Source organism: Ostrinia nubilalis, chromosome 18 (genome assembly GCF_963855985.1).
Source record: "Ostrinia nubilalis chromosome 18, ilOstNubi1.1, whole genome shotgun sequence".
NCBI classification, from domain to species: Eukaryota; Metazoa; Arthropoda; class Insecta; order Lepidoptera; family Crambidae; genus Ostrinia; species Ostrinia nubilalis.
The window spans coordinates 11,745,552-11,773,199 of NC_087105.1; the positions used below are offsets into that span (position 1 = coordinate 11,745,552).

Sequence of the window (27,648 nt, forward strand, 5' to 3'; positions counted from 1 at the left end):
AATTTTACACGACAATCCGTCATTTTAGGAGACCCTGTTATCTTAAGAGAGTTCTTCTTCTATTTTAGAAGGGATGCTAGGTACCCTTTATTTCTTCAATAAGTTCTTCCTCATCCAAACTTTCTTGTGGATGACGTGTAATGTAAGTAGGTAGGTACTTAGTGCGGTTCCTGCAGAGTCCCATGGATCTCGTAAGATACAACTACCTATGAGAACATTCGTTCTGCCTTTCCAACTCTAGGCCAAATCCTCAATTCGCCTGTAGTAAATTAGGACGTCCTCCTGCAGTGAGACTGGAGAATAAATGATCTTGATGTTGATGGCTTGCGATAACGCGTTTAATATAATATGAGAAAATGATTAGACCAATCAACGGTCATGTGCTACGAGTCTACGAGAATGATTTTATACTACGTAAGTAATTTACCGTAGCAGAGGCCTATTTTTTCTTTCCTGCCATAATACGTCTGGCTGTACCATTATGCGTAGCCTTTATGATTTCAGTCTCAAGATTTTATTTTACATTTATGTATTTCTTCGACAATCTTTATTTATGACGACCACACGCTAATAAACACACATAACGATGATTGTATCAATGATTCTTAATGAAACTTTCACACACAGGGTACCGAAGCTGAAAATTATAAGGCAAGCAAAGTTACATTACCCCTATTACCTATTTTCCTGTCTAGAAACGCACTCGTGTACAAAATGCAAGCTATGATTTTAATTTTTAAACTTCCTGTTTACATCGTTTGTAATTATTATTTATTGACTGTCTTGACTTTTTGAATGTGCCTGTTTCACAATACATAACAATTACCGACGGACATTATGCACGCATAACTACGATGCACGAAAATCTTTAAAAAACGATACTTCAATTTCATAATCTTATCACTGAAAAAGAGCTGTAATTTCCATGTTCTAAATAGGCCAGAGTCCTATTTGTTTAGTTTTTGTGAATGTGCCTACCATAATATTAATCAATAATGTTATTCAATGTTTACTTATTTAAAATGTAATTTTTTTTTTTTTTAATCTTTGGACAATTTCACACAGCGCCAGTTTTGTTTCTGTTAACCAACTTACCATGCCCACACGAGTGGGACGATCCTCGCGAAATATTGATCCGAAAATCAAAATTACTGCCGATTCCAATTGTTGACTTATTTATAACTCGATTTCCACTCACACAATGTTTGAATCCATCATCTTTTTACTTTTTCAGTATTTCGAGATCTTAATTTCGCTTCGCTTAAATCATTCCCCAAATCATAAATCTGCTGTCTAAAAGTGAACCTTAACCCCAGGGCACAGAGGCGGAGCCGTTCATCAGCAAGCTTCGCAAGGGCGCCGCGTCGAGCAACAAGGTGCCGACGGCCAAGCCTCTCAACAACAACTGGCGCCAGAAGCACGAGGAGTTCATCCAGGCCATCCGTGCCGCCAAGCAGGTGCAGGCGCACCTTAACGCTGGCGGTGAGCACGTCAAACTTTACTGTCATTCTTTGTCTTTTCAACAGGTTTCTTCTTCCCGAAATCGATTGGATATAGCCATCAGAATTATTCAGTTTTGATCCCTTGACCAACTTGCAAATACATTAAATTACAACTTGCAGATAAATTGTATTTCTGAATATTATTTTTAAGGTCATGGTCGCAACAATATACTTTTAATAATATGATAATGTCGGCCGTTACCATAAAATATGCGTACTCTGCGGGGGTTTACTTGACTCCATTTCAGCGTAAACAAATTGAAAACTAATTCTGTTTTCAGGGACAGAATGAAGTGTTATTTAAAATAGTCTGAGAATAATTTAAGATAAAATCAGTCAATACCAAAGAAGAGAAGCTTACCCACCGCCAGATGTAATTACTTTCACTTATTTGCACCCAATATTACACCTTATTTTTTATACTTTGTTTGATGCAACCCTCAATTTCAGGAAAACTCAGTGACCTGCCTCCACCACCGCCGTCCGAGAATCCCGACTACATCCAGTGTCCGCACTGCAGCCGGCGCTTCAACAAAGCGGCGGCGGAGCGCCACATACCCAAGTGCGCCAGTTTCCAGTTTAACAAGCCCAAGCCCAACGCCAGGAAGCGGTAACGGGACACATAAACACACGCTCCAGAAGTGGCTGGTGTATTTCAAGCTCATCGTCACCTGTGATTGGCTGCCGGCGACCCTTTGGCGACTCTTGTAACTAAACGGTCTATCTTAAACCTTATAACTGTCAGTTTTTAAAATTGGAAGCCAGGCCCATTCAATTGTTTCTTACTCTTTTTCACTGCTAGCTGGTGTATTTCAAGCTCATCGTCACCTGCGATTGGCTGCCAGCAACTTTTCTGACAGACTAAACCGAAAGCCACGCCCATTTTCTGAAACCACGCCCCACTCCACCACTTCTCAAACCTCGTGTATTACCCAGGATTGACTGTTTTGTCCTGTCAAAGTCTAAGACTATTTAAAATCGGAAGCCACTCCCATTCCACCACTTCTTCTCAAACTTTGTTTATTCTTCCCCATTGGCTAGAGTAGACTGTTCTGTCCTGTTAAACGTCCACCAGTTTGAACTTCGAGTGGAGTTCTGATCTCAGAGATGCCCGACTTGGAACTAGATAACAAGGATGTCGCATCTAACTGGTACGTCGACTCGCTAATACAAATTCTGTTCACGTACGCGCTCTTCTACTTGGTGAAGTCGTTTTATGACATCATCAGCCCTAATCTGCCTAACTAACAATGGAGTCGTATCCTCGACCGCCCCCCATGCCCCCAAAGGGGGGTACTTTTTGTCTAGCCGACTTTTTACTAAGAATGTGTCTTGCAACTGTCGTTTACTACTCTATTTGGACCATAATCTCATACGTTCACGACTACGCGTGCTGCTATCAAAATCGTAGCGAAACTAATACCCCAAGAAGATCACGCAGAAGGTAGTTAAAAAGTGTCAGTTTAGTTGTAATTAGAACTAATTAGTACTTACAATGCCATATACAAGTTGGGACCTATTAATTAAGACGAATACATAACACAATTTTTAAGACGATGAAATGTTTGTACAAAAGATTATGCTTTTTAAATGTTATTAACTATGCAGATATTATTGGATTATTAAAATGTACTATTTTGTAATCAATTGTTTTTTTATGCACGCTTTTCCTATCTAGGCAACTTTTTAATTAAATTCTAACGAAACCCCAAAAACAAAACATTCACGTAGTGTATCGGGAAAATATAAAAATCGGAAGAATCAAAATAAAAAAAACCAAAGATCTAATAATATAGAATTACCGTTAATTTATAAAACTTAACGTCAAAAAAAATCTCAAATAAAACCACTGTATCATGCTTCAAAGTATATTGCTACTTTATAACTTGTTCGGTAAAAAAAGAAATGCAACGAAAAGCATCACGTCACATAGGCCGAGTATATTGGCCAGGCGAGGCATAAACGAGGGTAGTTGTCCCGGCTCGTAAAGCGAGGGTAGTTCTACTGTTTCGTGGTGGTCAGCGGGACGTAGGAGAGTACCACGGTGGAATGTCCCGGGACCAACACGTTGTCCCGGTGGACTTGCATGTTGCTCGTGTAGCTGGAAGGGAGAGATAGATTAATTAATGTGGGATCTCGTAGTGTAGGATTATCTGAGAAGTCACGCTCAAAGAGGAATCATTAATCATTTGTCATTATTTTTATTTAGCTGAAGAGTGGTCTAATTTCGAGCATCGTCGTCGTTGTCGCCGCCTTGCTAGCGCATGCGCACCATCGACGCACCGCACCAACACTCTTTTAAATTTAAACTATAGTCTATCCAATATAGCTTGATTAGAATGACGGCTGTCAAACGAATGTGACTAGTGATGGGTATGTTTCGTACGGTTCACATAGATGTATCGATAAGTTTTCGAAAAAATGATATAAAAAAATGCACCCAATTTTTCTTCATATCTTTATTCATAAAAATGACAATTATGATTTAAATTTAAAGACAGTAAAATTTAAAATTCATGTCAAGGGTGTACAACCTAAGTCGTAGTCATTATCATCAGTGTTCTTCAGTGGTTTTTTCCTCTCGCTAGAGGGCGGTGGGCATCTCTTCTAGAGCAACGGTGCTATGAATACCCAAAAAATTACCGGTGATTGATTTCCGATGTTTGATTATTTAAGAATGAAATGTTTTTTGGTTTTTAATAGTGAACATTTAGAAAAACGTATAACTTGACTTAAATATGTTAAAAAATTAGTTAGAAAATAAATTTGTTAAATATGTTAAAAAAAATAGTTTTAATTTAATATGACATTTGTCGATATGTCCCAACACTAACATTTTTGTAACTCGAGATAACCTTGTAGAGACGTCGTTAATACTCTAGCTTGATTTTTATAATTTCGAATTACTACTTATTGGTGTAATTTAACGCTGCATTTACACGAAATTATCATTTTTATTGGAAGCACTGTCGTCGAAAATATTGTTTGTAGGTCAGACGTGAATTATTTCTTGTCCGCCAATATTTAGCTCTCATTGATCGCTACTACAAAGTTATGTCGTTACTTTTGATGGCAGCTGTCATTCTAATCAAGCTATATTGGATAGAATATAAGGCTGAGTTGCACATGTGCATGTGGATTGAGTGATCCTTGCTTCAATCTTAACAAAAATCGAGGAAGTTTTACTTAAAATATGTTAAAACATTGCGATGAAGTTTAAAAATTTGTTAAACCTAAGATAAAAATGTTATGGCCAATAAATAGGAGCACTCATACCGCACGCTTTAAGAAAACGTCAACATGTTTATTTCAGAAAATAAAGCCTTTCCACTTCTTTTTATAGTATTGAAAAATTGTTAAGAATATGTTAAAACTATTAACAAATTCAGAAATTCCTTGCACGTCCCGTTCCAAAGTTATGACGATTATTTAGGATCACTCACACCGCACACGGGCCGTATGAGTGCTCTTCAAAATAATGACTTTTTATTAATAAATACGTTTTATTTCTGTTGGGAAATGTGTGCAAACTGACGAGCGAATTTGTTAAAGAATAAGTGTGACAAAACTTAAAAGCTGAAGGAAGAAATTAATCTTTATTCTTTCCTCCAATATGCCGTGTGAGTGATCCTTACTTTTACCTCTATCTGCTCATATGTAGTTCGTAGGCAGACTGAGATAGTATCTAAAATTGTTAATTGTTTTTAACAATTATTTGGCATATATTTTGCTTTTATTAAGGTCATAATTTAAGAAATATCAGGCTTAGATGATTCCTAAAGGAAAATGTTGATTAGGGTACATATGATTTTTTTTGTGAGACTGTTCCGATTCGTCAGACGTGACAATGCAAAACCAATGCAATCTAATATGTAGTAGGTTTAGGGGCCTCCGCTAAAACTCGCGAGGGGCGTCCGTCGCCGCGGTCGGCAGTAGCGCGAGTTTTAGTGGTTTACCCCTACATCTTGAATGATAAAAATAAAGAAACATTACAATTGTTTATAGGATTGAATTCAAATTTGACTTGTAATATGAATTGAGAAAGATACTCACGGTTTTATTTAAATAAATTACAGATTTCTCAACAAAACTGTTTTTTTTTGGTTGGACTATAAAATACGATAAAATAATATTATTAAATCTCACATGTAAACTTCTGATGAATCGAAACAGTCTCTCAAAATAAAAAAATCATACGTACCCTAATCAACATTTTCCTTTAGGAATCATCTAAGCCTGATATTTCTTAAATTGTGACCTTAAAAGCAAAATATATGCCAAATAATTGTTAAAAACAATTAACAATTTTAGATACTATCTCAGTCTGCCTACGAACTACATATGAGCAGATAGAGGTAAAAGTAAGGATCACTCACACGGCATATTGGAGGAAAGAATAAAGATTAATTTCTTCCTTCAGCTTTTAAGTTTTGTCACACTTATTCTTTAACAAATTCGCTCGTCAGTTTGCACACATTTCCCAACAGAAATAAAACGTATTTATTAATAAAAAGTCATTATTTTGAAGAGCACTCATACGGCCCGTGTGCGGTGTGAGTGATCCTAAATAATCGTCATAACTTTGGAACGGGACGTGCAAGGAATTTCTGAATTTGTTAATAGTTTTAACATATTCTTAACAATTTTTCAATACTATAAAAAGAAGTGGAAAGGCTTTATTTTCTGAAATAAACATGTTGACGTTTTCTTAAAGCGTGCGGTATGAGTGCTCCTATTTATTGGCCATAACATTTTTATCTTAGGTTTAACAAATTTTTAAACTTCATCGCAATGTTTTAACATATTTTAAGTAAAACTTCCTCGATTTTTGTTAAGATTGAAGCAAGGATCACTCAATCCACATGCACATGAGTTGCACCACGTTTGCCTTACAAACGTCAAAAATCCGTCAAACTCCATACAAAAAACACTGCTTGTAGTCCAGTCAAATTAGACATGAACCCTGCAATAATTCGCATACAGCTGAAAATTGGTACGAATGTTCGAAGCACCATTATGAATTAACTGTGAAAAGTCCCCATCGATCCGACGTGTGCTAAAAAAAAAATTCAAGGTCAAACTTAAAAAATACGGGTTTTTGAGATTTTTAGCCTAACGGTAAGTTTTATCACAAAAATATGTATGACAAGGTTTAAGACCATCCAATTATCTATCAAAATTGTCTATACACTTTCTCCTAAGAGTCAGCGTTTCTGAGATTCGATGATCCGAAGAGTCAAAAAAGTGTTTTCTTCATAACGGTCTTACACATAAATCCAATGTGATATCGCCTCGTGCCACGACTCAGCATTGTATCATGATGTGTTGTCGACGTCGAATATAAAATGATCAACCTCAATGTCGTCTGTCATCTTTAATTATCGAAAAATGGGTGCAACTTTGATGAAGGACTGCACCGTGAGTTTCTAAGATACGAAGTTTTCGTGTCTATTATGTTTAAGAGCTCTTATATGCACACGTCACTACTCTACTTGTAACTCTATGGTCACTCTTTTAGCCCGACCAAGTTAGACAGTCCAGGTTATAATAATTCGTATAGAGCTGAAAATTTGTGTGAATGTTAAGAACACCATCCTAAATGAAATGTCAAAAGTCCCCGACGATCCGTCATTTAAAAAAAAAGTTATCGAAGTCCCAAGTTTTATGAATTTTTTGGCCAAGTAGTAAATTTATCATAAAAATAGACAAGAAATAATAGTAGATCATAAAATTATCTATTAAAATTGTCTTTACCCCTTTTTCCTAAGAGTCACCGATTATGAGGTAGAACGATTCAAAAAGTTAGTTTTGATGTTCTCGTTATATGCACATGTTTCCACAACACGTATGAGGGTTATTTGGCGTATTTTTTTTACCAGGTTTCCCTAGTAGGCCTTTTTTAAGATGTATTTGTTATCCTTCTCAATTCAAAACTATTTTAATAGAGTTGAAGTTGTGGACTTTTGGAGTAGTTAACAGAATGCGAATTCTCCAACTTTTTACATCGTTACCACATAAACGGTGACTCTTAGGAAAAAGGGGCAAAGACAATTTTAATAGATAATTTTATGATCTACTACGATTTCTTATCATTTCTTATGATAAGTTTACTGTTTGGCGGAAAAATGCAAAAAACTTGGACTTCGTAAATTTTTTTTTCAAATGACGGATCGCTGAGGACTTTTGACATTTCATTAAGGATGGTGTTCTCAACAATCACACAAATTTTCAGCTCTATGCGAATTATTATAACCTGGATTTTCTGACTTGACCGGGCTAAAAGAGTGACCATAGAGTTACAAGTAGAGTAGTGACGTGTGCATATAAGAGCTCTTAAACATAATAGACACGAAAACTTCGTATCTTAGAAACTCACGGTGCAGTCCTTCATCAAAGTTGCACCCATTTTTCGATAATTAAAGATGACAGACGACATTGAGGTTGATCATTTTATATTCGACGTCGACAACACATCATGATACAATGCTGAGTCGTGGCACGAGGCGATATCACATTGGATTTATGTGTAAGACCGTTATGAAGAAAACACTTTTTTGACTCTTCGGATCATCGAATCTCAGAAACGCTGACTCTTAGAAGAAAGTGTATAGACAATTTTGATAGATAATTGTATGGTCTTAAACCTTGTCATACATATTTTTGTGATAAAACTTACCGTTTGGCTAAAAATCTCAAAAACCCGTATTTTTTAAGTTTGACCTTGAATTTTTTTTTTAGCACACGTCGGATCGATGGGGACTTTTCACAGTTAATTCATAATGGTGCTCTGAACATTCGTACCAATTTTCAGCTGTATGCGAATTATTGCAGGGTTCATGTCTAATTTGACTGGACTATTGTCGTTACAGTTTGGTGGTGCAATTCAGCTTTAATAACGCGACGCTAGCCCTGCGTAGAACCTTGTGTGTGGGGGGGAGGGGGGCTCTATAGTTTTCGATACTATAGCTTAATGTAAACTCTTTAGAGAGCCAACGTCTTTCGAGCGTCGTCGTCTCGCCAGCGCCTGCGCACTGCGCAGTGTCGTCATGACGAAAATGCTGAGCGGCTGCCGAAAACCAGATCTACGCAGCGCTGGCGTCTTTTATTATTATTTTATCCCAAAATTATTTAGCAAAGAGAGATGTAGCGCGTCGACGCTGCGCAGGCGCTGCTGGTGAGACGACGTTACAACGACGCTCGAGTTCTATAAAAAAATGGAATTTGTTGCCACTCACTTGGTGTGGTCGCGCACGGCCCGCGACACGTGGTGCACGGAGAGCGCGGCCGGCACGGAGGATAGCGTGAGGTTGGCGCGCTCGAGGGAGCCGCCCGGGTTGTGTACCGCTACGTAGCCCGTGTGACCTTGCTTCCATCTGCAAACGAGATGATATCGATTAATTAAGAATGGGTATCGACTAAAGCCTGGTCCGTGAGCACGTAGAATTTTGTCCAATGACCCCAAGCTACCCATCCTTATCGCTCTCGCGTAATTATATTGCTGTCGCGACTGAGGGACGGGCGCCCGCAGTGAGTGTGCGAGCGTCCGTGCTCACGGACCAGGCTTTAAACCAATCATTCATTGCCTTAGTCGATGCTGATAACATTTGCGCGGTGCCTGGCAATAGCCCAAAATTGTAATACACAGCGTTAAATGGGTTAACAAGTGAAGAAAAGTTTTGTTGATTTTGGGTTTTAAAATTCAAAATATTATGATGGCAACAATAATTCATCTGTCATCTCGCACTAAGAAGTGTTGAGCAAACGCAGAAAATACTTTTGTGGCCAATACGGCACATTTTGGTCTCGCCAAACATAGCTTTTCTTGCTCGATAAAAAATTGGCAGTGAGTGAAAAAAGACGGAGACAACATTTCGCAGCATTCCTAGTAGAAAACACCAGCAGTGAATTGCAGGGCTACTCCAAAACGCTTTTTTAGGCCCGGTTTCCAAAAAGGCATTTTACTACTTCAGATCCTATCTGTGGACAATGGTGCTGGTTGCATTGTTACAAATTATTAAGATTTAGTACATAAGCCCTCAATGTAACTGTTTGTCGTCCCAAATAAAGAAAAAAAAAGGCGGATCGGAGCGGAGCAGAGCGAAAAAGTGTCGGGCCGTCAATTTTTTCTATAGAGCTATGCGGAGCTCCGCCTTGGTGGAAACCGGGCCTTACGTAATTTCGAGACTATTTGTCACCATCGCTCATGCTAGCGTCTCCCTTTGCGTGAGAGGGATGGCAACAACAAACTTCGGATAGTGTTTTTCGGAGTGTATCTCCTGGAAATAACGATGGTGGTGGTGGTGGTCATGATGACGGAGTACAAGTTCGAGAGAAGACGCGCCCCACCAATTTTTGGTCAGGAAAAGCACGGGGTGCGGGGAGTTTGATCCGAGCAATCCGAGCGGCATTATTGTAGTGTGATTCTCCTACTCATGGCTGATTTAGCGTGTACTGATAACACTCAAACATTAGCGGAAGAATGGTGGGGCGCGTCTTCGTAGATGAAACGCTCTAGCTCGATCTCAAATTGGTAGGTTGGTAAATTGGGAAGTAATGAGGGTTTTCGCGAATGAAATATCCGCCAGATGGCAATACGTAGACGCGAGGTCCAAATGCTGCATGATTGGTTATTTTTGACATGACATTGACAGGTCAAAATCCACCAACCACACAGCAGTCAGACCCCACATCCAAGTCCCTCCATCTAGCGGATCTTCCATTCGCGAAAACCCTCATTGGTGAGTTGGCTAGTTGTCTTTTTAGGACAGTTGTCCTAATGATACTGAAGGCTGGCATCTGGTAAAGCCTGGTCCGTGAGCACGTAGAATCCCGTCCAATGACCCCAAGCTACCCATCCTTATCGCTCGCGCGTCATTATATTGCTGTCGCGACTGTGCGACGCGCGCCCGCAGTGAGTGTGCGAGCCCGCAGTGAGTGTGCGAGTAGCTCGATCTCGAATTGGTAGGTTGGTAAATTGGGAAGTAATTGGTGAGTTGGCTATTTGGGAAGTTGTCTTTTTAGGACAGTTGTCTTAGAGTAGGCGCACACCGTTGATTTTTAGCTGGCCGATAGTTGTGCCCGATTTTAAATTGTATGAAGAATCGGTCAAATCGAATCGGCGTAGTGTGCGCACTCCCATACATGCCCATACTGATCAACTGCCCGACTAAACTATCGGCCGACGAAAAATCAACGGTGTGCGCCTACTCTTAATGATACTGAAGGCTGGCATCTGGTAGTACTGACCTGGCGCAGGCGAGCAGAAGCTGCGTGGAGTCGACGGCTCGTAGCGCGGCCAGCTCGGAGTCGCCGTGCTCCACGCTCGCGTCGTTGCGCAGCGACACCAAGTGCGATAGCTTCTCGTTCTGGGGAACAAACAAAAAGGAATAAATAATCATTTTCTTAAACGCTAAGGGTGAGAAATAATCTATACTAGGGTGGGTGTACCAGTAGCAAACCGAATAAGCGACATTTCAAAAGTAATTTTGATATTGTGACTCAATTATTACAACAATAATTGCAAAAAAAAGAAATAACTACTCCTTGTCTATCATAGAATCAAGTAGCTTATTCCAATTTTCTTAATAGCTGTAAGGTTTTTTTTTATTTAACAATCAATGTGGAAAGTCGCAATGTGCCTAAGGTTGACCAGATCGTACCAAGTCGTGTTTGTCGCTTTTATTTATGATTAATGATTGGTAGAAGTACGGCAGTGCTCCAAACGTAACAAAAGTGGCGGGAAATTCGACAGATTGTTAATATTTTCATGTGAAATTAGAAATGGTGTACTACAGGTTTCTGGTGTGGGACTGGTGCACCCACCCTAATATTATAAATGCGAAAGTAACTCTGTCAGACGATCTTGCTTTCACGCCTAAACCACTGAACCGATTTTGATGAAATAGTATAGATATAGTTTGAGTCCCGGGAAAGGACATAGGATAGTTTTTATCCCGGTTTTCGAAACGGAAAAGTTTTTCTGTGACAGACAAAATTCCACGCGGGCGAAAAGCTAGTGTTTCTATAAATGATGGGGGAAAAAATCGGATGAAATAGCGAATTCCGATACTGATTAAACAGCATAGACCAGCTGTCTATAGTGATCAAACATAGAGTACAATCCATCTGTCTTTAGCGAGCATAGACCATAGACAGCTGTATTTCGAGAACGAGCATAGACAATAGAACAGCTGTGTTTAGTGAACGAGCATATACCATAGACCCGTTATCTTTAGTTGACGATACGACGAGCATCGGCAATGGTCTTTAGTGAACAACCATAGAGCACGGACAGTTGTCCGTCTTCCGTCCGTAGACCATAGATCAGCTGTCTTTAGCATACGAGCATAGACCATACACTATCCTCTTACCTACGGGAGGCACCTATTGTTGCCAAGTCAAAAGTAATTTCTCAATACGGGTGGCATCTATTGTTGTTTTGGCAAAGCCAATACTAAATCACAAATCAAAAAACAATAAAATTGCAAATTACACTTGTAATAATGAAACTACATTAGTTGCAGAATATAATATTTCAAATTTCAATATCGTAAATCTCATACTTTTTGAAATATCTTGATGTAAAGTGGAGCAAACAATTTTATAGGTTAAAATACCCCGTATTGAGAGGCGACTGGTTTCCAAGGGCCCGTAGGGAAAGGGCTATATTATTATACCAGTCGTCATTCGTGAACAATCATAGAGCAGCTGTATTTCTTAAACAAGCATAGAGCAGCGGTTCCCGAAAGGAGGTCCGCGGAACCCTGGGGTTCCGTGGAAAGGCCGCAAGGGTTCCGTAAAAAATATCATCCCACGTTTCGTGACCGACCTTGTTCGCTCGCACCGACTTGTTTACGCACAAGGGAGGGGCAGGGCGTGCGGGCGGAGTAGTACGGGGGTTCCGCTAGGAAAAGTATAATCAATTAGGGTTCCTTGGCAAAAAAAAATTGGGAAACCCTGATCTAGCCTATTGTCTTTAGTGAACGAGCATAGTAGACCATAGACCAGCTATCTTTAGTCAGTTTAGTCAACGAGCATAGACCATACAACAATACCAGTCGTCTTTCGTGAACAATCCATAGAGCAGCTGTATTTCTTGAACAACCATAGACCATAGCATAGAGCCATAGAGCACTGACCTCGCTGGTGTCGTTCCCGTCGCTGGCCAGCTGCGGCAGCGCGAGCACGGGCGCGGCGGGCAGCAGCAGCGCCAGCTCCGCCAGCTCCACTTCTTCGGCCTCCTCGCCCGTCAGCTGGAGAGGACCAAACGTTTCAAACTTGGAAAATATACTGGTCATCACAAAAATCGGCCCACCTACGTTTTACAGGAAAACTCTACTGACACAATCATGGTGCCCCAACAATAATAGACATTTTGACACCACAGTCAATTGACGTACTTTTTAAAACTGTCAAAACGAAACTCTCCCATAGATTTTGTATGGCACTACAAGCAAGTGACGTCACTATTTTGTCAACCCAATTAAACTACTTTTTTCAATTACAATCCGAACATAAATCGAAATTAACAGGTAATTTAAAATAAATTAGGTTTTTAAGACCAGAATGAAGAGTCTTTTTAAAACAGTTGTGGTTTCGAATTATTGAGGTATGGTGTCAAACTGTCTATTATTGGTGTTATTTGAAAGCCCAATAAATATTCTCAAAGAAAAACACATTTAATCCTACTAATTTCTTAATAAACGATTAACATATACAATAAATGTGACTTGAAAAAAGACCTCACTTTGGGCTCACCTCTGGGATCAATTAGACCAATTTTTATGGTTATAAAACCAAATAATGATCTCACGTGTCCTCTTTAACAGATGGATAGCGATTAATCCCAACTTAACAGTTTTATAGCCATAAAAATTGGCTCAAGCGTAACTACCTATTTTTTGAAGAAGTGGCTCTGGATTCTTCTACAGACACATTTTTGGGGTAAAAAACTTTCCTTTAATGAAATGAAGTTTAGAACTAGGCTTTTAAATGGTGCCAATATTGGTGGGAAGTGGGGATGCATACGTTTGAAAGTGCTTGTCGCGGGAGGGTCGATTTTTGTTATGACCAGTGTAGAATATTGATTATTTGGCACACAATAAAAGATAATACATACGTAAATGAACAAAAAAAAAGAAACCTTATCCCAATTAAATTAAAATAAGTTTGAGTGCCCTGTGCCAAAAAAGTCCCTGGCTTAGCATCAGTCGTGACATTAATAGGTGCTACGACACTGGTTTTAAGCGATGACCTTTGGGGCACTAGGGTCGCCGATGGCCTTGGGGTGGAAATATGGATATTAAAGGAAATATAAAGGCTCAAGACGTGTATCGACATTGTTTCGGGACAGTGTCTGTGGTTACGTTAAAAGATATACCTGTAACGGCTTTCCGGCGAGTTTGCGAAAAGCAACCTCCAAGTTTACATTCAAAAAGGCTCTGTGCAATTATTTTAAAGACTAAAACTTATTTTTTTCTTATCTCTGACGTGTGTTATGTGTACGCCAATATTATTATTTTTTTTTATTTTTTTTTTCCTCTTTATTTGGGACAACAAACAGTTACATTGAGGGCTTATGTACTAATAGGATAAATAAATAAATAAATCTTAATAATTTGAAAATTTTGTAACAATGCAACCAGCACCATTGTCCACAGATAGGATCTAAAGTAGTAAATTGCAGAGCTTCGACAAAATTAAACTATTACTTAATGTGTAAATGATGTTAGGGTTGCGGCAAAGTTTTACAGTACAGTAAAAATTCGGCAAGCTACAAAATGCAAAAGAAAAAACGATTATTGCAACCAATGAAAAACTAAGTACATAGCTTATACATAATATTTACACCCCGGACAACACATAGGCTACGCATTACCGTGGGTAACACCGCGGTGCACAGCTAGTTATATTTAGATAACATAAAGTAAATCGGTTCATACGCCCTTCGCATTACTAATGATCTCGTAGATATTTTTCCTAAAAGAAGTAGGCGTGCATGAAAATAATTCAACATCACTGAAGTACTTATTATATGAGTCCATTAGTCTACGCAAGGGCGCACGCTCACCCGCGTTTGTTTTACAAGTTTTAGGAGCAAATACTATGCGTTTGCGAGTTTGACGAACGGCGTAGGAACGAAGTGGTACATGAAAGAATATTTTATTGGTGAGTTGATTATTATTATGTTTATGTATCTAGGTGTATGTCTATTATATTAATATGTATTCTTATGTTATTTATTTTATCTAATGCTATGTAAATATGTTAATTAAACGTCATATTTATTGCACCGCCTTAGTCTCTCTACTCGACCTGTGGTTGACTGGCAGATAATGCCACCTGGCATTAAGTCCGCCACTGTACAGTTGTATGTGAAAAAGTATAAATAAATAAATAAGTATCTAACGATTGAAAAATAAGCCCTTAAGCATATAATCCTAAAGTGGTCATATACCTTGATAGCGGGCCAGTGCTTGAGCTTCTCCTGCAGTTCGCCGACGAAGGCGCTGACATTGGCGGCGGCGGACAGAGACAGCGGCGCAGCCGAGAGAGGCCGTAGCGTCACGTTCTTCGCCTTCTGGAATAGTTCTGGACGCGTCGGCTCTGCTAGAGTGAACACTGTCTCGCCTGAGGACAAATGAAACCATAAAATATACAATCAGGTCTTTTCTCATCTCTCAAGAACAGCAGAGGTCCCAGGAAACCATGAGAACGCATCAGGACTATTCTTAACTCTTGTTCTTTATTTCGAAACATGGTCAAGATCATCTGAAAAGGTCTTTATAGTTTCTCAGTTCAATGGACCCACGACCTGGTATAAGTTGTGAGAAGCGCCTGATTGGGTGCATCGTAGAACTGGTCATTGTGGAAATCCTTAGGAAAGTTTTTCGTATTAATGACCTTTACAATGGGGATCCCTTGCTTATATTGATACTAGAAGAGACTGCTAGTTGACCTTTTCCAGATGCGGGCCCAATGTCATCCACGTCCTTGGCCCATCGCGCCAATAAGTTGTCGAGGCCGGCTGGTCACTTTGTGGGCGTGGTCAGACACCTCGCTGCTACGTCACTGGTCGCCACGTGGGCGTGGTCACACATTTTACTGCTATTACCGTGTAAACCGTCACAAAAACACTGATGACTGAGATCCTAAAGGTGCAATATCGAGGCCGCGCTGGTCAGACCACTTTAGTCAATGTGAGCGTAGTCAAACCTCTTATTGCTACGTCACAGGACGACTAACGTCACAGGGCCGCTGTCGTCCACGACCTTGGCCCAGCGTGTCAGTAAGTTGTCCAGCCCAGGCTGGTCGCTGGTGTGAGTGTGGCGCCAATAGGCGTAGCTAGTATGGGCGGGGTCAGACATCTTTGTTCACAATATGGGCGTGGTCAGACACCTTGCTACGTCATAGAACAATTTCTAACCTGCTCCAGGCTCAGGGCCGTTATCATCCACGACCTTGGCCCAGCGTGTCAGTAAGTTGTCCAGCCCAGGCTGGTCGCTGGTGTGAGTGTGGCGCTAATAGGCGTAGCTAGTATGGGCGGGGTCAGACATCTTTGTTCACAATGTGGGCGTGGTCAGACACCTTGCTACGTCATAGAACAATTTCTAACCTGCTCCAGGCTCAGGGCCGTTATCATCCACGACCTTGGCCCAGCGTGTCAGTAAGTTGTCCAGCCCAGGCTGGTCGCTGGTGTGAGTGTGGCGCTAATAGGCGTAGCTAGTATGGGCGGGGTCAGACATCTTTGTTCACAATGTGGGCGTGGTCAGACACCTTGCTACGTCATAGAACAATTTCTAACCTGCTCCAGGCTCAGGGCCGTTATCATCCACGACCTTGGCCCAGCGTGTCAGTAAGTTGTCCAGCCCAGGCTGGTCGCTGGTGTGAGTGTGGCGCTAATAGGCGTAGCTAGTATGGGCGGGGTCAGACATCTTTGTTCACAATGTGGGCGTGGTCAGACACCTTGCTACGTCATAGAACAATTTCTAACCTGCTCCAGGCTCAGGGCCGTTATCATCCACGATCTTGGCCCAGCGTGTCAGTAAGTTGTCCAGCCCAGGCTGGTCGCTGGTGTGAGAGTGGCGCCAATAGGCGTAACTAGTATGGGCGGGGTCAGACATCTTTGTTCACAATGTGGGCGTGGTCAGACACCGTGCTACGTCATAGAACAATTACTAACCTGCTCCAGGCTCAGGGCTGCTATCATCCACGACCTTGGCCCAGCGTGTCAACAAGTTGTCCAGCCCAGGCTGGTCGCTGGTGTGAGTGTGGCGCCAGTAGGGGTAGCTAGTGTGGGCGGGGTCAGACATCTTTGTTCACAATGTGGGCGTGGTCAGACACCTTGCTACGTCATAGAACAATTACTAACCTGCTCCAGGCTCAGGGCCGTTATCGTCCACGACCTTGGCCCAGCGTGTCAACAAGTTGTCCAGCCCAGGCTGGTCGCTGGTGTGAGTGTGGCGCCAGTAGGGGTAGCTAGTGTGGGCGGGGTCAGACATCTTTGTTCACAATGTGGGCGTGGTCAGACACCTTGCTACGTCATAGAACAATTACTAACCTGCTCCAGGCTCAGGGCCGTTATCATTCACGACCTTGGCCCAGCGTGTCAATAAGTTGTCCAGCCCAGGCTGGTCGCTGGTGTGAGTGTGGCGCCATAGGCGTAGGTAGTATGGGCGGGGTCAGACATCTTTGTTCACAATGTGGGCGTGGTCAGACACCTTGCTACGTCATAGAACAATTACTAACCTGCTCCAGGCGCAGGGCCGTTATCATCCACGACCTTGGCCCAGCATGTCAATAAGTTGTCCAGCCCAGGCTGGTCGCTGGTGTGAGTGTGGCGCCAATAGGGGTAGCTAGTGTGGTCGGCGTCGCCCGCTCTGGGGGCCGGCGACTCGGCCGACTCCGGCGGGAAGGCGGGGTCCACTAGCGCTAAGCGGACTTTATGGAGCCTGCGAACGAGGAAACATTGTAACAACTTTATGTCGATATAGCGTACGATATTTACATAGGTTAAATAGATTATTAAATTGATTATTTTGACTTTGACTTTTTGACTTGACTATTGTCTACACTAATATTATAAAGAGGAAAACTTTGTTTGTTTGTTTGGTTGTAATGAATAGGCTCAAAAACTACTGGACTGTTTTTAAATATTCTTTCACCATTCGAAAGCTACATTATCCACGAGTAACATAGGATAAATTTTATTTTGGAAAAAAATAGGGTTCCGTAAATATGTAGATAATGTAGTAAACGCGCGCGAAGCCGTGGGTGGAAAGCTAGTAACTGATAAAGTTATTCCTTCAATCCTAGCATCAAAAGTTACTTTTCACATTCATCGTTTCGCAGCGATATTAAAGGTATCATTTTCCAGTAAATAAAAAATTGGAAAAGTACAATTTAGGCAATTTATCAAACAAATGCCTTACAATTGGTAGGGAGGGAATCTTACCAATTAACATTGGGTTAAGCAAAATAACTTCAAACTATGGTGCTGGTGCAGGTAGAACTCCTTAAACACCTCGTTGCAGTTGAGTAATGTGTCTATAGTCTGGTCCGTGAGCACGTAGAATTTTGTCCAATGACCCCTAGCTGGGTAGCTAGGGGTCATTGGACAAAATTCTTCAAAATCAAAGGATGGTTATCCTTATCGCTCGCGCGTAATTATGTTGCTATCGCGCTCGCACACTCACTGCGGGTGCCAGTCGCACAGTCGCGACAGCAATATAATTACGCGCGAGCGATAAGGATGGGTAGCTAGGGGTCATTGGACAAAATTCTACGTGCTCACGGACCGGGCTTTACACATAACAATAGACGAGTCTCTGCCTTCTTACCTGACGCCAGCCGCTCTCGTCTGCATCCAAGTCCGCAGCACCTTATCAAACTCTTCAAGTTGTCCTACTGGCGCAGATAAAACTCCTTACACTTCTCACTCCATTCCCGCGCAGCCTGTTATCTATACCTAGTTGACCATAGACAGTCTGTCTTCTTACCTGACGCCAGCCGCTCCCGTCTGCATCCAAGTCTTCAGGACTCTGTCAAACTCCTGCACGACAGCCGGGTTATGGAAGTTAAGGTCAGCCTGCGAGCTCTCATACTGATGCAGGTAGAACTCCTTGCGGTCTTCGTTCCACTCCCATGCTGACGTGTTTTGAGTTGACACCTGGTACAAAAATACTTTTTAGATGAGAGATTTGAACGGGCTGTTTAAATAAATGTGTATTTTTTAATGAGCCGCTGCTAAACCTTTGTGGAACTGCACAAATTAAGGTAGCCTGAAAATTGGAACGTGAAAAAGTAACGAAGCAAGACTTTTTGGAAACATACATACATACTCGTAATGTTAGATACTATAAAGTAGTAAAAAATACAAAGGAGACACTGAATATGTAATTTTTTGATAACTACATAGCTCAAAGGTTATGCGCGTTTGCAGTTGGTGCTACTGGCAAGCAGTTTTGTCACGCTACAGTGGCGCCAATTGATGAGCACACTACGGTAGGTGGTAAAGTAAAAATTGACATTATAACACCATATTAAATACTTGTTTCATGATTATTATTTTATTTCTAATGACATCATATATATTTGACACTAATTGAAATTGAATTATATGTTTGGACGACCAATACTGCTGGAATTTATTTACTTTTTATTTTATTTTTTGTTTGTAGGTGCGCGTGTAACGCTCTGAACAATATGGGATGAACTAAATTGTCGAATCGCGCGCAATCAATCATTCGATTGCACAAACCGGTTTTGCGGGCGTAGAGACACTCAACAACGCGTAAAAATGTCACTCTTTACGAATATTACATTAACACAATATTACTTCACCATTACTACACACACACCTATACCACAAAATATAACAGAAGACAAACTCCATACTAAACGCGCTCGAGCCACGCACACATAGACACCGCTCGAGCAAGACTGTCTTGGACGAATGCGAGCGCGACGTGGCGCGACAGACAGACGTTCGCCACACGTTCCCTGTGGTTCGCTTGAGTCACGCGCCGGTCAACCGCCTGTGATATTATTTTGTTTTGCGCAATTGACGAAAATGAGTGAACAGAAAAAGTCGTATTTTAATTGTTCGGTATTTGGTTGCTTAAACTCATCATTAAATGCCGAATTTTCATTTTTTAAATTACCAGTTGATTCGGGGAGGTAAGTAAGTTATTTATTTGAATTTCAATTGAAATTGAAAGCCAACTCAATTATTAGGAATATCGAATTGTTTAGAGAGGTTTTAGGAATTATTAGATAACTAGCTTTTGCCCGCGGCTTCACCCGCGTGAAATTTAGTTTGTCACAGATCGTCATAAATTATAGCCTATATATATTCAGGGTTATAAACAATAATACTGTAAAGTTAGATCAAAATCCGTTCAGTAGTGATCGCGTGAAAGAGCAACAAACATCCAGACATCCAAACTTTCGCATTTATAATATTAGTTGGATAATAGTGTCAACCACTCAACTAAATACTACTTCCTTCTCGTGTATTTGTTTGCAAACTATTACTATAATAACGTACTAAATATAAATAAGTATACGTGGATATCTGTTATTGTCTTTCTTGCATAGTATTAAGAGTTACATTTTTCTATTATAACGAAATAAACGCAACACGTTTGGCTGAACGAAACGCAACACATGACAAGACAACCCTAGCGCGACGGACGAGCGTGCGAGCGAGAGAGGTATGCAAAGCGAGGTACATACATGAGTTTACCTTCTGTTATATTTTGTGCCTATACAAACAGTTTTATCTTTTTATTAGTATTCTTTTCATTAGTATTTTTAATAGACGTAGTCTTATCATCCTTACCGATTTCTCGCCTTTTGTATTTATCTGTGCACTAATATTACTATTTATGTATGTTTATCTAGACAATTTTATGCAGCTCACTATTTTATTTATTTTATCAATGGTCCGTGACCCTCACTCGGCATGGGGCACACTGAAAACCAGCGCCGTGGCCTTCGTCACCGTGGGCCACGGCATATGCTGAGTGGGGTCCCGTTGCAGTGGGCATCTTGTTGGTGGATGGGTGGCACTGCTCAGTTTGCTCTTGTTTTTATTTTTTCTTCTTTTATTATTATGTGCCACTGTCATGTCTATGTAATTGCCTGTATTTGTGTGATGTCCGTTGTAATAAATGTATCTTTCTTTCTTTCTTTCTTTCTTTCTAAAGTAGTTTCTACCTGACATCATTACCCAGTATAGAGAGAAATAGTTTTAACTCGATCCTTAGTCTAGGCGCAGACCACCAACTTTTCGTCGGCCGATAGTTGGGTCGGGCTGTTAATCAGTATGGACATGTATGAGAGTGAGCAAATTGGATCGGCCGATTCTTCATACAAATTAGAATCGAGCCCAACTATGGAGCGACTAAATGTATCTGGAGACTACGGGGAATCTTACTCTATTTTATTAAAGTTAATTATTTAGCAAGTCGCTGACATAGCCCGACGGATTAGCAAGCTGAAGTGGCAATGGGCAGGGCACATAATACGCAGAACTGTCGGCCGATGGGGCAGCAAGGTTCTGGAATGGAGGCCGCGTACCGGAAAACGCAGCGTGAGACGTCCACCTACAAGGTGGACCGACGACATCGTAAAGGTAGCAGGGAAGCGCTGGACGCAGGCCGCTACCAATCGATCAACGTGGAAAGCATTGGGGGAGGCCTATGTTCAGCAGTGGACGTCCTATGGCTGAAATGATGATGATGATGAATTTAGCAAATCTGCCTCTAATCGGGTTAAACTTACCCATGAGTTAACAGGCACGGGGTCGCTTCCCTCGACATACTCCTTGGGCTTGGTCCAGGTGAAGTAGGCGTCGTAGGGCGGCGTGCGATTGACGCTTTGCTGGAACCAGTCGTGCGAGACCGACACGTAGTTGGGCGTCAGGTCTACTATCACCCTGGGAATAAAAACAATAATACATTAAAATTTTGTAATAAAGAAAAGGGAAGCAGAAAAATCCTAATGGGTCCAGCAGGGCTAAGATGCGCGCCGTGATAAACTGCTATCGCGGCGTTATATCGATTTTGACGTCACTATATCGTTTTATCTACCGGCGCTAACATGGCACCCCGAAAATTATCATGTCATCTGTCAAAATGTGATAGTGATAGATTTGTTTTTTTTTTTGTGATAAACCTGGCAAGCCCTAACATGAAGCGCTAACTATATCATATTTTGACATCACGATAGGATAGGATGTGGTGTTTTTATCGTCCTCGATCCTTGCCCACGATAGCAAGACGATAGGAGATTAACTTTTTTGCAAGCTACTTTAACTCTATTTATTTATCATTTATAATGGTAAATGACATTTTACGACTAATTTGAGGCTAGTAAAATTCAAAGAAAGGAATCTAGCACCTTTGTGATACTTTTACTTCTAGGTGGAGATTGAGTTCTAGTTCAAGAGTTTATCAGTGTGAGGCGAATCTTGCGACAGTTTATAATCGCTAGCTGCAAAATCTTAGTGCTCCCACAGTCCCACCCACATATTAATTATTACATTACCTACCTTGTAAAATAACCTTTACTTACCTACTTAGGTAGGTATTCAACAGTACATCAGACAATACATATTAAGTTGCAAATGTCGTGAGATACCCCACAGTGTTTAGCTTGATTTAAGTACCTACTGTCATCTGTACATAATCTTGTAAAATTATTGAAAATGGGGCGGAATGTGGTGATCGAGCTTCTTGTGTCTACATCAAACAGTGGCAAGGTCATTGTCAGAAATTAGCATTGGGTGGGATGTGTAATCAAACTTGCTATAATAACAATGAGAATAAATGAATTTTACTAATTTTATAACTTGATGGTGATACCATACATACATTCCACATTACTATCAATCTAATTCCTCCATGTGGTCTTTTTTAAGGGCTTTAATGTGACAGGATGATAATCTTGTACAATTTATTCCATTATAATAAATTCATCATCATCTCAGCCATAGGACGTCCACTGCTGAACTTAGGCCTCCCCCAATGCTTTCCATGTTGTCCGATGGGGCAGCAAGGTTCTGGGGTGGAGGCCGGGTACCGGAATACGCAGCGTGGGACGTCGACCCACAAGGTGGACCGACGACATCATAATGGTAGCAGAAAGGCGCTGGACGCAGGCAATAAATTCATTATTGCAGTGTAATTTCAAAATAATTCAACCATTATTTACAAAATCTTTATTTGGAAAACTTTTGTTTTACAATAGCTATTTATAATTTCAATTACAAACAGAATTCCATGAATTGGTTAGCCTAGCCAGTACCCTTGAAGTTTTTCTTGCTGATTGTTATTGTAAATTTTCATGATAGTGAGCAAGACTTGATTATGTCTGCTTTAGAATGAAATAATCACTCATAATCCCACACTTCTTCATCCACTGTCTGAAAAAAGAAAGAATATTATTTAAACACAATTATAAATATTACAATTACATAAACAGTTCATAAATAGAAACATTTACTTAATCCTATTTGTATTTTAAGTTTACATACAAAATATTGATCACAGTATTATTACACGGTGAAAGAACTATGTGAAATAAATATAGGAAAGAAGGTGAAAGCTTATTTGTAGGAATAAAGATATTTTTCCTTTTCTCTGGTGCTGTTACTTATGAAAATCAAGATCTGCGGAGTATAGCTAATATTTTAGACTTTAGGTACTTACTTTGCTACTTATGAGTGTAACTTTATTTCTCAAATCTCAATAAACTTTCTGACTGCTTCATGTAAGTTGAATAATTACTGTAAACCTCGCATTATGGGGTAGGTAGTGGAGTTCGGTTATTCTGTTAATTTTGAAGACTTCATTCTTTAATACTATCGGTATGATTAGGAATTCTTCATTGTTTTTCTTTAACTTGGTTATCTCTTCGTTTGATATTTTCCGTACTTTAGAAATATTAAAAATAAGACTGGAAACATAAAAATACAATTTTAAAAACACAAACAAATACAATCAAGCAGTCATGTAATGTCAACAAAATTGACATAACTTTTTTTTAATGACGTTCTCACTGCTTTAAGATATGTGTTTTTAGCCGAATTAGTAGCAGAAATGAACGAGATTGAACGAATGAGCTAAAATAATTTAAGGTTGGCCAACATAATAACGCAATTTTTTCTTAATATGGCAACAATTCGGTTATCACGCGATAGCGGTCGATAGACTTTTCTATCGATGGTCCCATGTTAGGGAAAATGATAAAATTATCTACGTGATCGAAAATTGTCTTATCATATCATGTCATTGTCGATGCGCGCATCTTAGGCCTACAGGTGCACTACGTTTAGACGTGGCCCTATGATGAGGTGCACATCGTGTAAACTGAATTTCCTATAATAAATCGTGTAATATTACACACGGTGTTGCTCGCCAGTTCTATTACTTGAACTTAGCTTGACACGCTGTCTAGATAACATAGGCTGACTGGCTAAAATATTTTGTATAATCTTTTTCACTAAGCATTTTCATTACCTATTTTAATCATGAAAATGAAATGGGTCAAATAATATCACTGATTACGTAAATATTTACTAGAATCTCAGTTCTTTCATGTAGATAATAGCTAGCAATTTGGATAAGTAGTTGTTTGACTGACAGTCGATCGATGTATAAACGACGCTTTATTGTATCGGTCATTTCCCCTAAACATGATCTTTTATACATATAAAGCTATCCATTTACCAAGCGTGTGTACTGTAAGTATCTCTGACCTATATGACCTAGCTATCTCAAATGCTGAACCCAATCCAGTGCTATTGAGTTCAATAAAGGCCACAGCCACAGTACATACCTATGTAGACGACAGCACTTCAAACAATACATTTTGTTACAAAATCGCTCTTATCACAACTGAATAAGATGCCACAGTGTACAGCTTGATGTGCCGTCGTTTGTACATTACAGGCGTATTGTGTTACACTTTCGTTTGTGGGCGGCGTCGGTCGCTCTCAATTGGATTAACGGCAATCTACTGTTGCCGACTGACTTGAGTATAACTCCAGCTTCCTTTAGGCAACAACTTCCACTGCTAGGCAACAACTGAGTCCACAAAAAGGACCTATAAAGGTATAGTCACATTGATTTTTCTTCCATCGAGTAGGCAAAAACTAAGCCCTAACCCTGGTATAAGAATTTAACCACACCTGACCATAGGCGTCTGATGTATAATGTGCCCTTCTTACGGATTATTATCTCTTTCAATCCCCTAGTAGTCCGAAAGGGGACCGTAAGAAACCCTACGTCATTTTATACTAAGATAAGCTCCATGGCACACGTTCAGAAAAGTTGTACTAATCTTGGAAAAATTAATTATTAAATTCCGGTTTGGCCGAAAGTACAAAAAAATGACTATTTCCGGTAAAAATAAAGCAGGCCACTACTTCACGTCATTCGATACCGATGTAATACTTATGGCAGCAGTTACTAATTCAAATGACGTAGAAATTCTTACGGTCTCCTGTCGGACTATAGGTTGACTGAAGCCAGCAATTTCGTATCCCTCCAGGGAAGCGAACCCACAACCCCGTTCCAGAATCCCGTTAATTCCGTTTGTTCCGTTAAACTTACGTACTATACCTTAACCCGTTATACGCCAGTCGCCAAAATCTGATTTAATCAGGTTATTTTTTAGTAAGTATTGCTCGACCTTCGGGCGAGCCGTTAAGATATAAATAAATTATTATGGCTTCTATTTTTAGCATATTCGTTACATTTAATACGCAATAAACTTGCTACACTTTCCATATAAAATATTTAAATAAATAATCAGTTTCTTTCTCGTAACGGTTATAAATTCTTTATAGACCAGTCAATCATAAAATTTTCCTTTACTATGCAGTATTACTAGTTCGTTAAACAACTTTGGAGTTCCGCACAAAAAAATCATGAACGAGCAATTAAGTCATGGTGGTGGCCTTGCCATAATTCTCACGGCGCATATTTGATTTGATCTATTCGATTTGCTATAGTATCTGAAGATACTCGTCTTTTCAATTTTCAAGGGTCGATTATTCAATTGACACAAATACCTACTTCTACTTATTAAATTGGATTTATACACATTTCCTAGAATTTAATTTTGTAGGTGCTGGCAGAGGGATGAATGGAAAGACGAGAAAATATCTAAAATTATTACATCAAAGAAACAAAAAAAATATCTAAAGTAAGGTACCTATTCAATAAAGAGTATCTATCTAATGCTTATTTTCTTACGTTGTCTCCACTTTGCTTAGTACCATAATACAAAAACACGTGTTTAAGACACGTTACTTAAAAGTCGTTCTCTTGAAACAGCAGAAGTATTTGACCATTACTAAAGTGTATTATGATTCGCTTCGTTCAAAAATTAACGCTAACGCGAGATAATGAGAAACATTATCTTAATAATACACATTAGCAATTCTTTAGAAGGACTGGTCAATTATTTGGACGTATACTTAACGCTAAATAATAAAAGTTAAATAATTTTACATAGTAGGTACCTATGGAAGCAAATGGCATCGTTGGTCTTCTATTATCCTATTCCTAGGAGACACGAGGCAGTGATTATAGACGGAGGAACGACGAAAAGCATTTGTATTAGCGATATAGCGACCACGTCTCAGATTCGTATGTCATCACTGGTCAACACTGATCAAATAATTTTGGGTTGAGACACGGCGGTATTTCGGACAAAACATTCAGGGCTATATTTCACCGGAACACCATGGCGGCGCAACCAGTCGCCGGCTACCAACAAAATGTATACAGCTCTATAGAGAGTTACTCACTCACCTGGTGTCCGTTTGGTTGCGCAAAGCTGTATACATTTTGTTGGTAGCGGCAACTGGTTGCGCCGCCATGGTGTCCCGGTGAAATATAGCCCTCAGTAATCGCAAAATTTTGCTATTTAAAGATACTCACTTGACTCCATTCTCCTTGGCCTTAGCGACGAACTTCTTGAACCGCTCTTGCAGGTCAGAACTGTCCAGCACATCATAAGTGGGCCCGGGGTCGGCAAACACGGCCGCCGCCTTGGAGGATTTCAGCAGGGGCAGGTAGGTTTCCAGCTCTTCGAAGCCGATGCCGTTAGCGTCCACTAACGGGCCCTTTTCATACCTGCGGGGGTGAGGGGATTGGTAAAGCTAGCAGTGTTTTTCAACCTTTTTCATGACACAACCCCCCTAGTATGAAAAAAATTTTGGTGACCCCCCGACCGGTCGTTTTTTTTTCATGCATTTTATAATGTTGCAAAGATGTTTCTAGGGACCGAATACTTCTATCCATACAACATTTTGCATAATTAGATTTCGGATTAATCTGTCTTTATAATAATTTTTTTTACTGAGGTAGTTTTCACGACCTCTCGCGACCCCCCTATAGACTTCGCGACCCCCCAGGGGGTCTCGACCCACAGGTTGAAAAACGCTGAGCTAGAGTAATATGAATTTTCTTTAACGTTGGTAAAACTATAGATCCTGGATAGCAGAAGTGGGAACGAGGCGGGATTATACCCTTTAGGAATGTCTTCTTTCTGAACCAAAGAGTAGTTTCTACAGGATACCTTCCTTTAAAATAGGGGTTTATTTAATGAACATTGAAGCAAACCGATGTTGTTTGCATACATACAACTAAATATTATATTGATTTGTTTGTAGCTACAGCTAATTTATTTGCACAATTTTGGGTAAACATAATGGGCTATCATTCTCAGATCATTAGGTCTCTATTGCAAGAGGATGAACCTATCTAATTTACCAGAGGCAAAAAGTGGTATTATCTACTGTGCTGGAGCCACACGGCTAATAATTACATTAAATGTCAGGTCAGCTCATAAAGGATCCGCTAAAGAACTTGAGGAAGAATTTTCGTACTGACCAGGTCTTGGGCGCAGGGGCGGCGCACTTAGGAGCACGCACGATGATGGCGATCGCGCCCGCCAGCATACAAAGCCACAGCGCCCAAAACAGCGCGAACATACACCAACGCAGGCGCACCCAGAACGGGTCGTCTGCGTACTTGAGCAGCTCCTCCTTGGTCAGCCCGGAGAATTGCTGCAGACAACGATAGAAGGTTGAAGCCAGGTTGAAAGCAATGAGAATGGTATATTTAAGCCT

The 27,648-nt window shown here is 40.3% G+C and overlaps 2 protein-coding genes across 3 annotated transcripts in view; one reads left to right on the forward strand and one right to left on the reverse strand.

The window, feature by feature from the left end:
• LOC135080901 (uncharacterized) overlaps positions 1–2,358 on the forward strand; it is a 38,071-nt gene extending 35,713 nt beyond the window's left edge. The window contains exons 11-13 of the mRNA XM_063975631.1: positions 628–651; positions 1,317–1,482; positions 1,953–2,358. Coding sequence (XP_063831701.1) covers positions 628–651; positions 1,317–1,482; positions 1,953–2,116 — 354 coding nt within the window. The 3' untranslated portion in view covers positions 2,117–2,358. The remainder of the gene's footprint in view (positions 1–627; positions 652–1,316; positions 1,483–1,952) is intronic.
• A 996-nt stretch (positions 2,359–3,354) lies between these two features.
• LOC135080739 (probable maltase) overlaps positions 3,355–27,648 on the reverse strand; it is a 42,560-nt gene continuing 18,266 nt past the window's right edge. For both annotated transcript variants that reach the window (XM_063975450.1, XM_063975451.1), the window contains exons 3-12: positions 27,410–27,585; positions 26,456–26,650; positions 21,288–21,441; positions 18,500–18,669; positions 17,250–17,452; positions 14,959–15,131; positions 12,641–12,754; positions 10,749–10,867; positions 8,738–8,875; positions 3,355–3,603 (exon numbers count right to left, since the gene is read on the reverse strand). In XM_063975450.1, the coding sequence (XP_063831520.1) occupies positions 3,504–3,603; positions 8,738–8,875; positions 10,749–10,867; positions 12,641–12,754; positions 14,959–15,131; positions 17,250–17,452; positions 18,500–18,669; positions 21,288–21,441; positions 26,456–26,650; positions 27,410–27,585 (1,542 nt within the window). In that variant the 3' untranslated portion in view covers positions 3,355–3,503. The remainder of the gene's footprint in view (positions 3,604–8,737; positions 8,876–10,748; positions 10,868–12,640; positions 12,755–14,958; positions 15,132–17,249; positions 17,453–18,499; positions 18,670–21,287; positions 21,442–26,455; positions 26,651–27,409; positions 27,586–27,648) is intronic.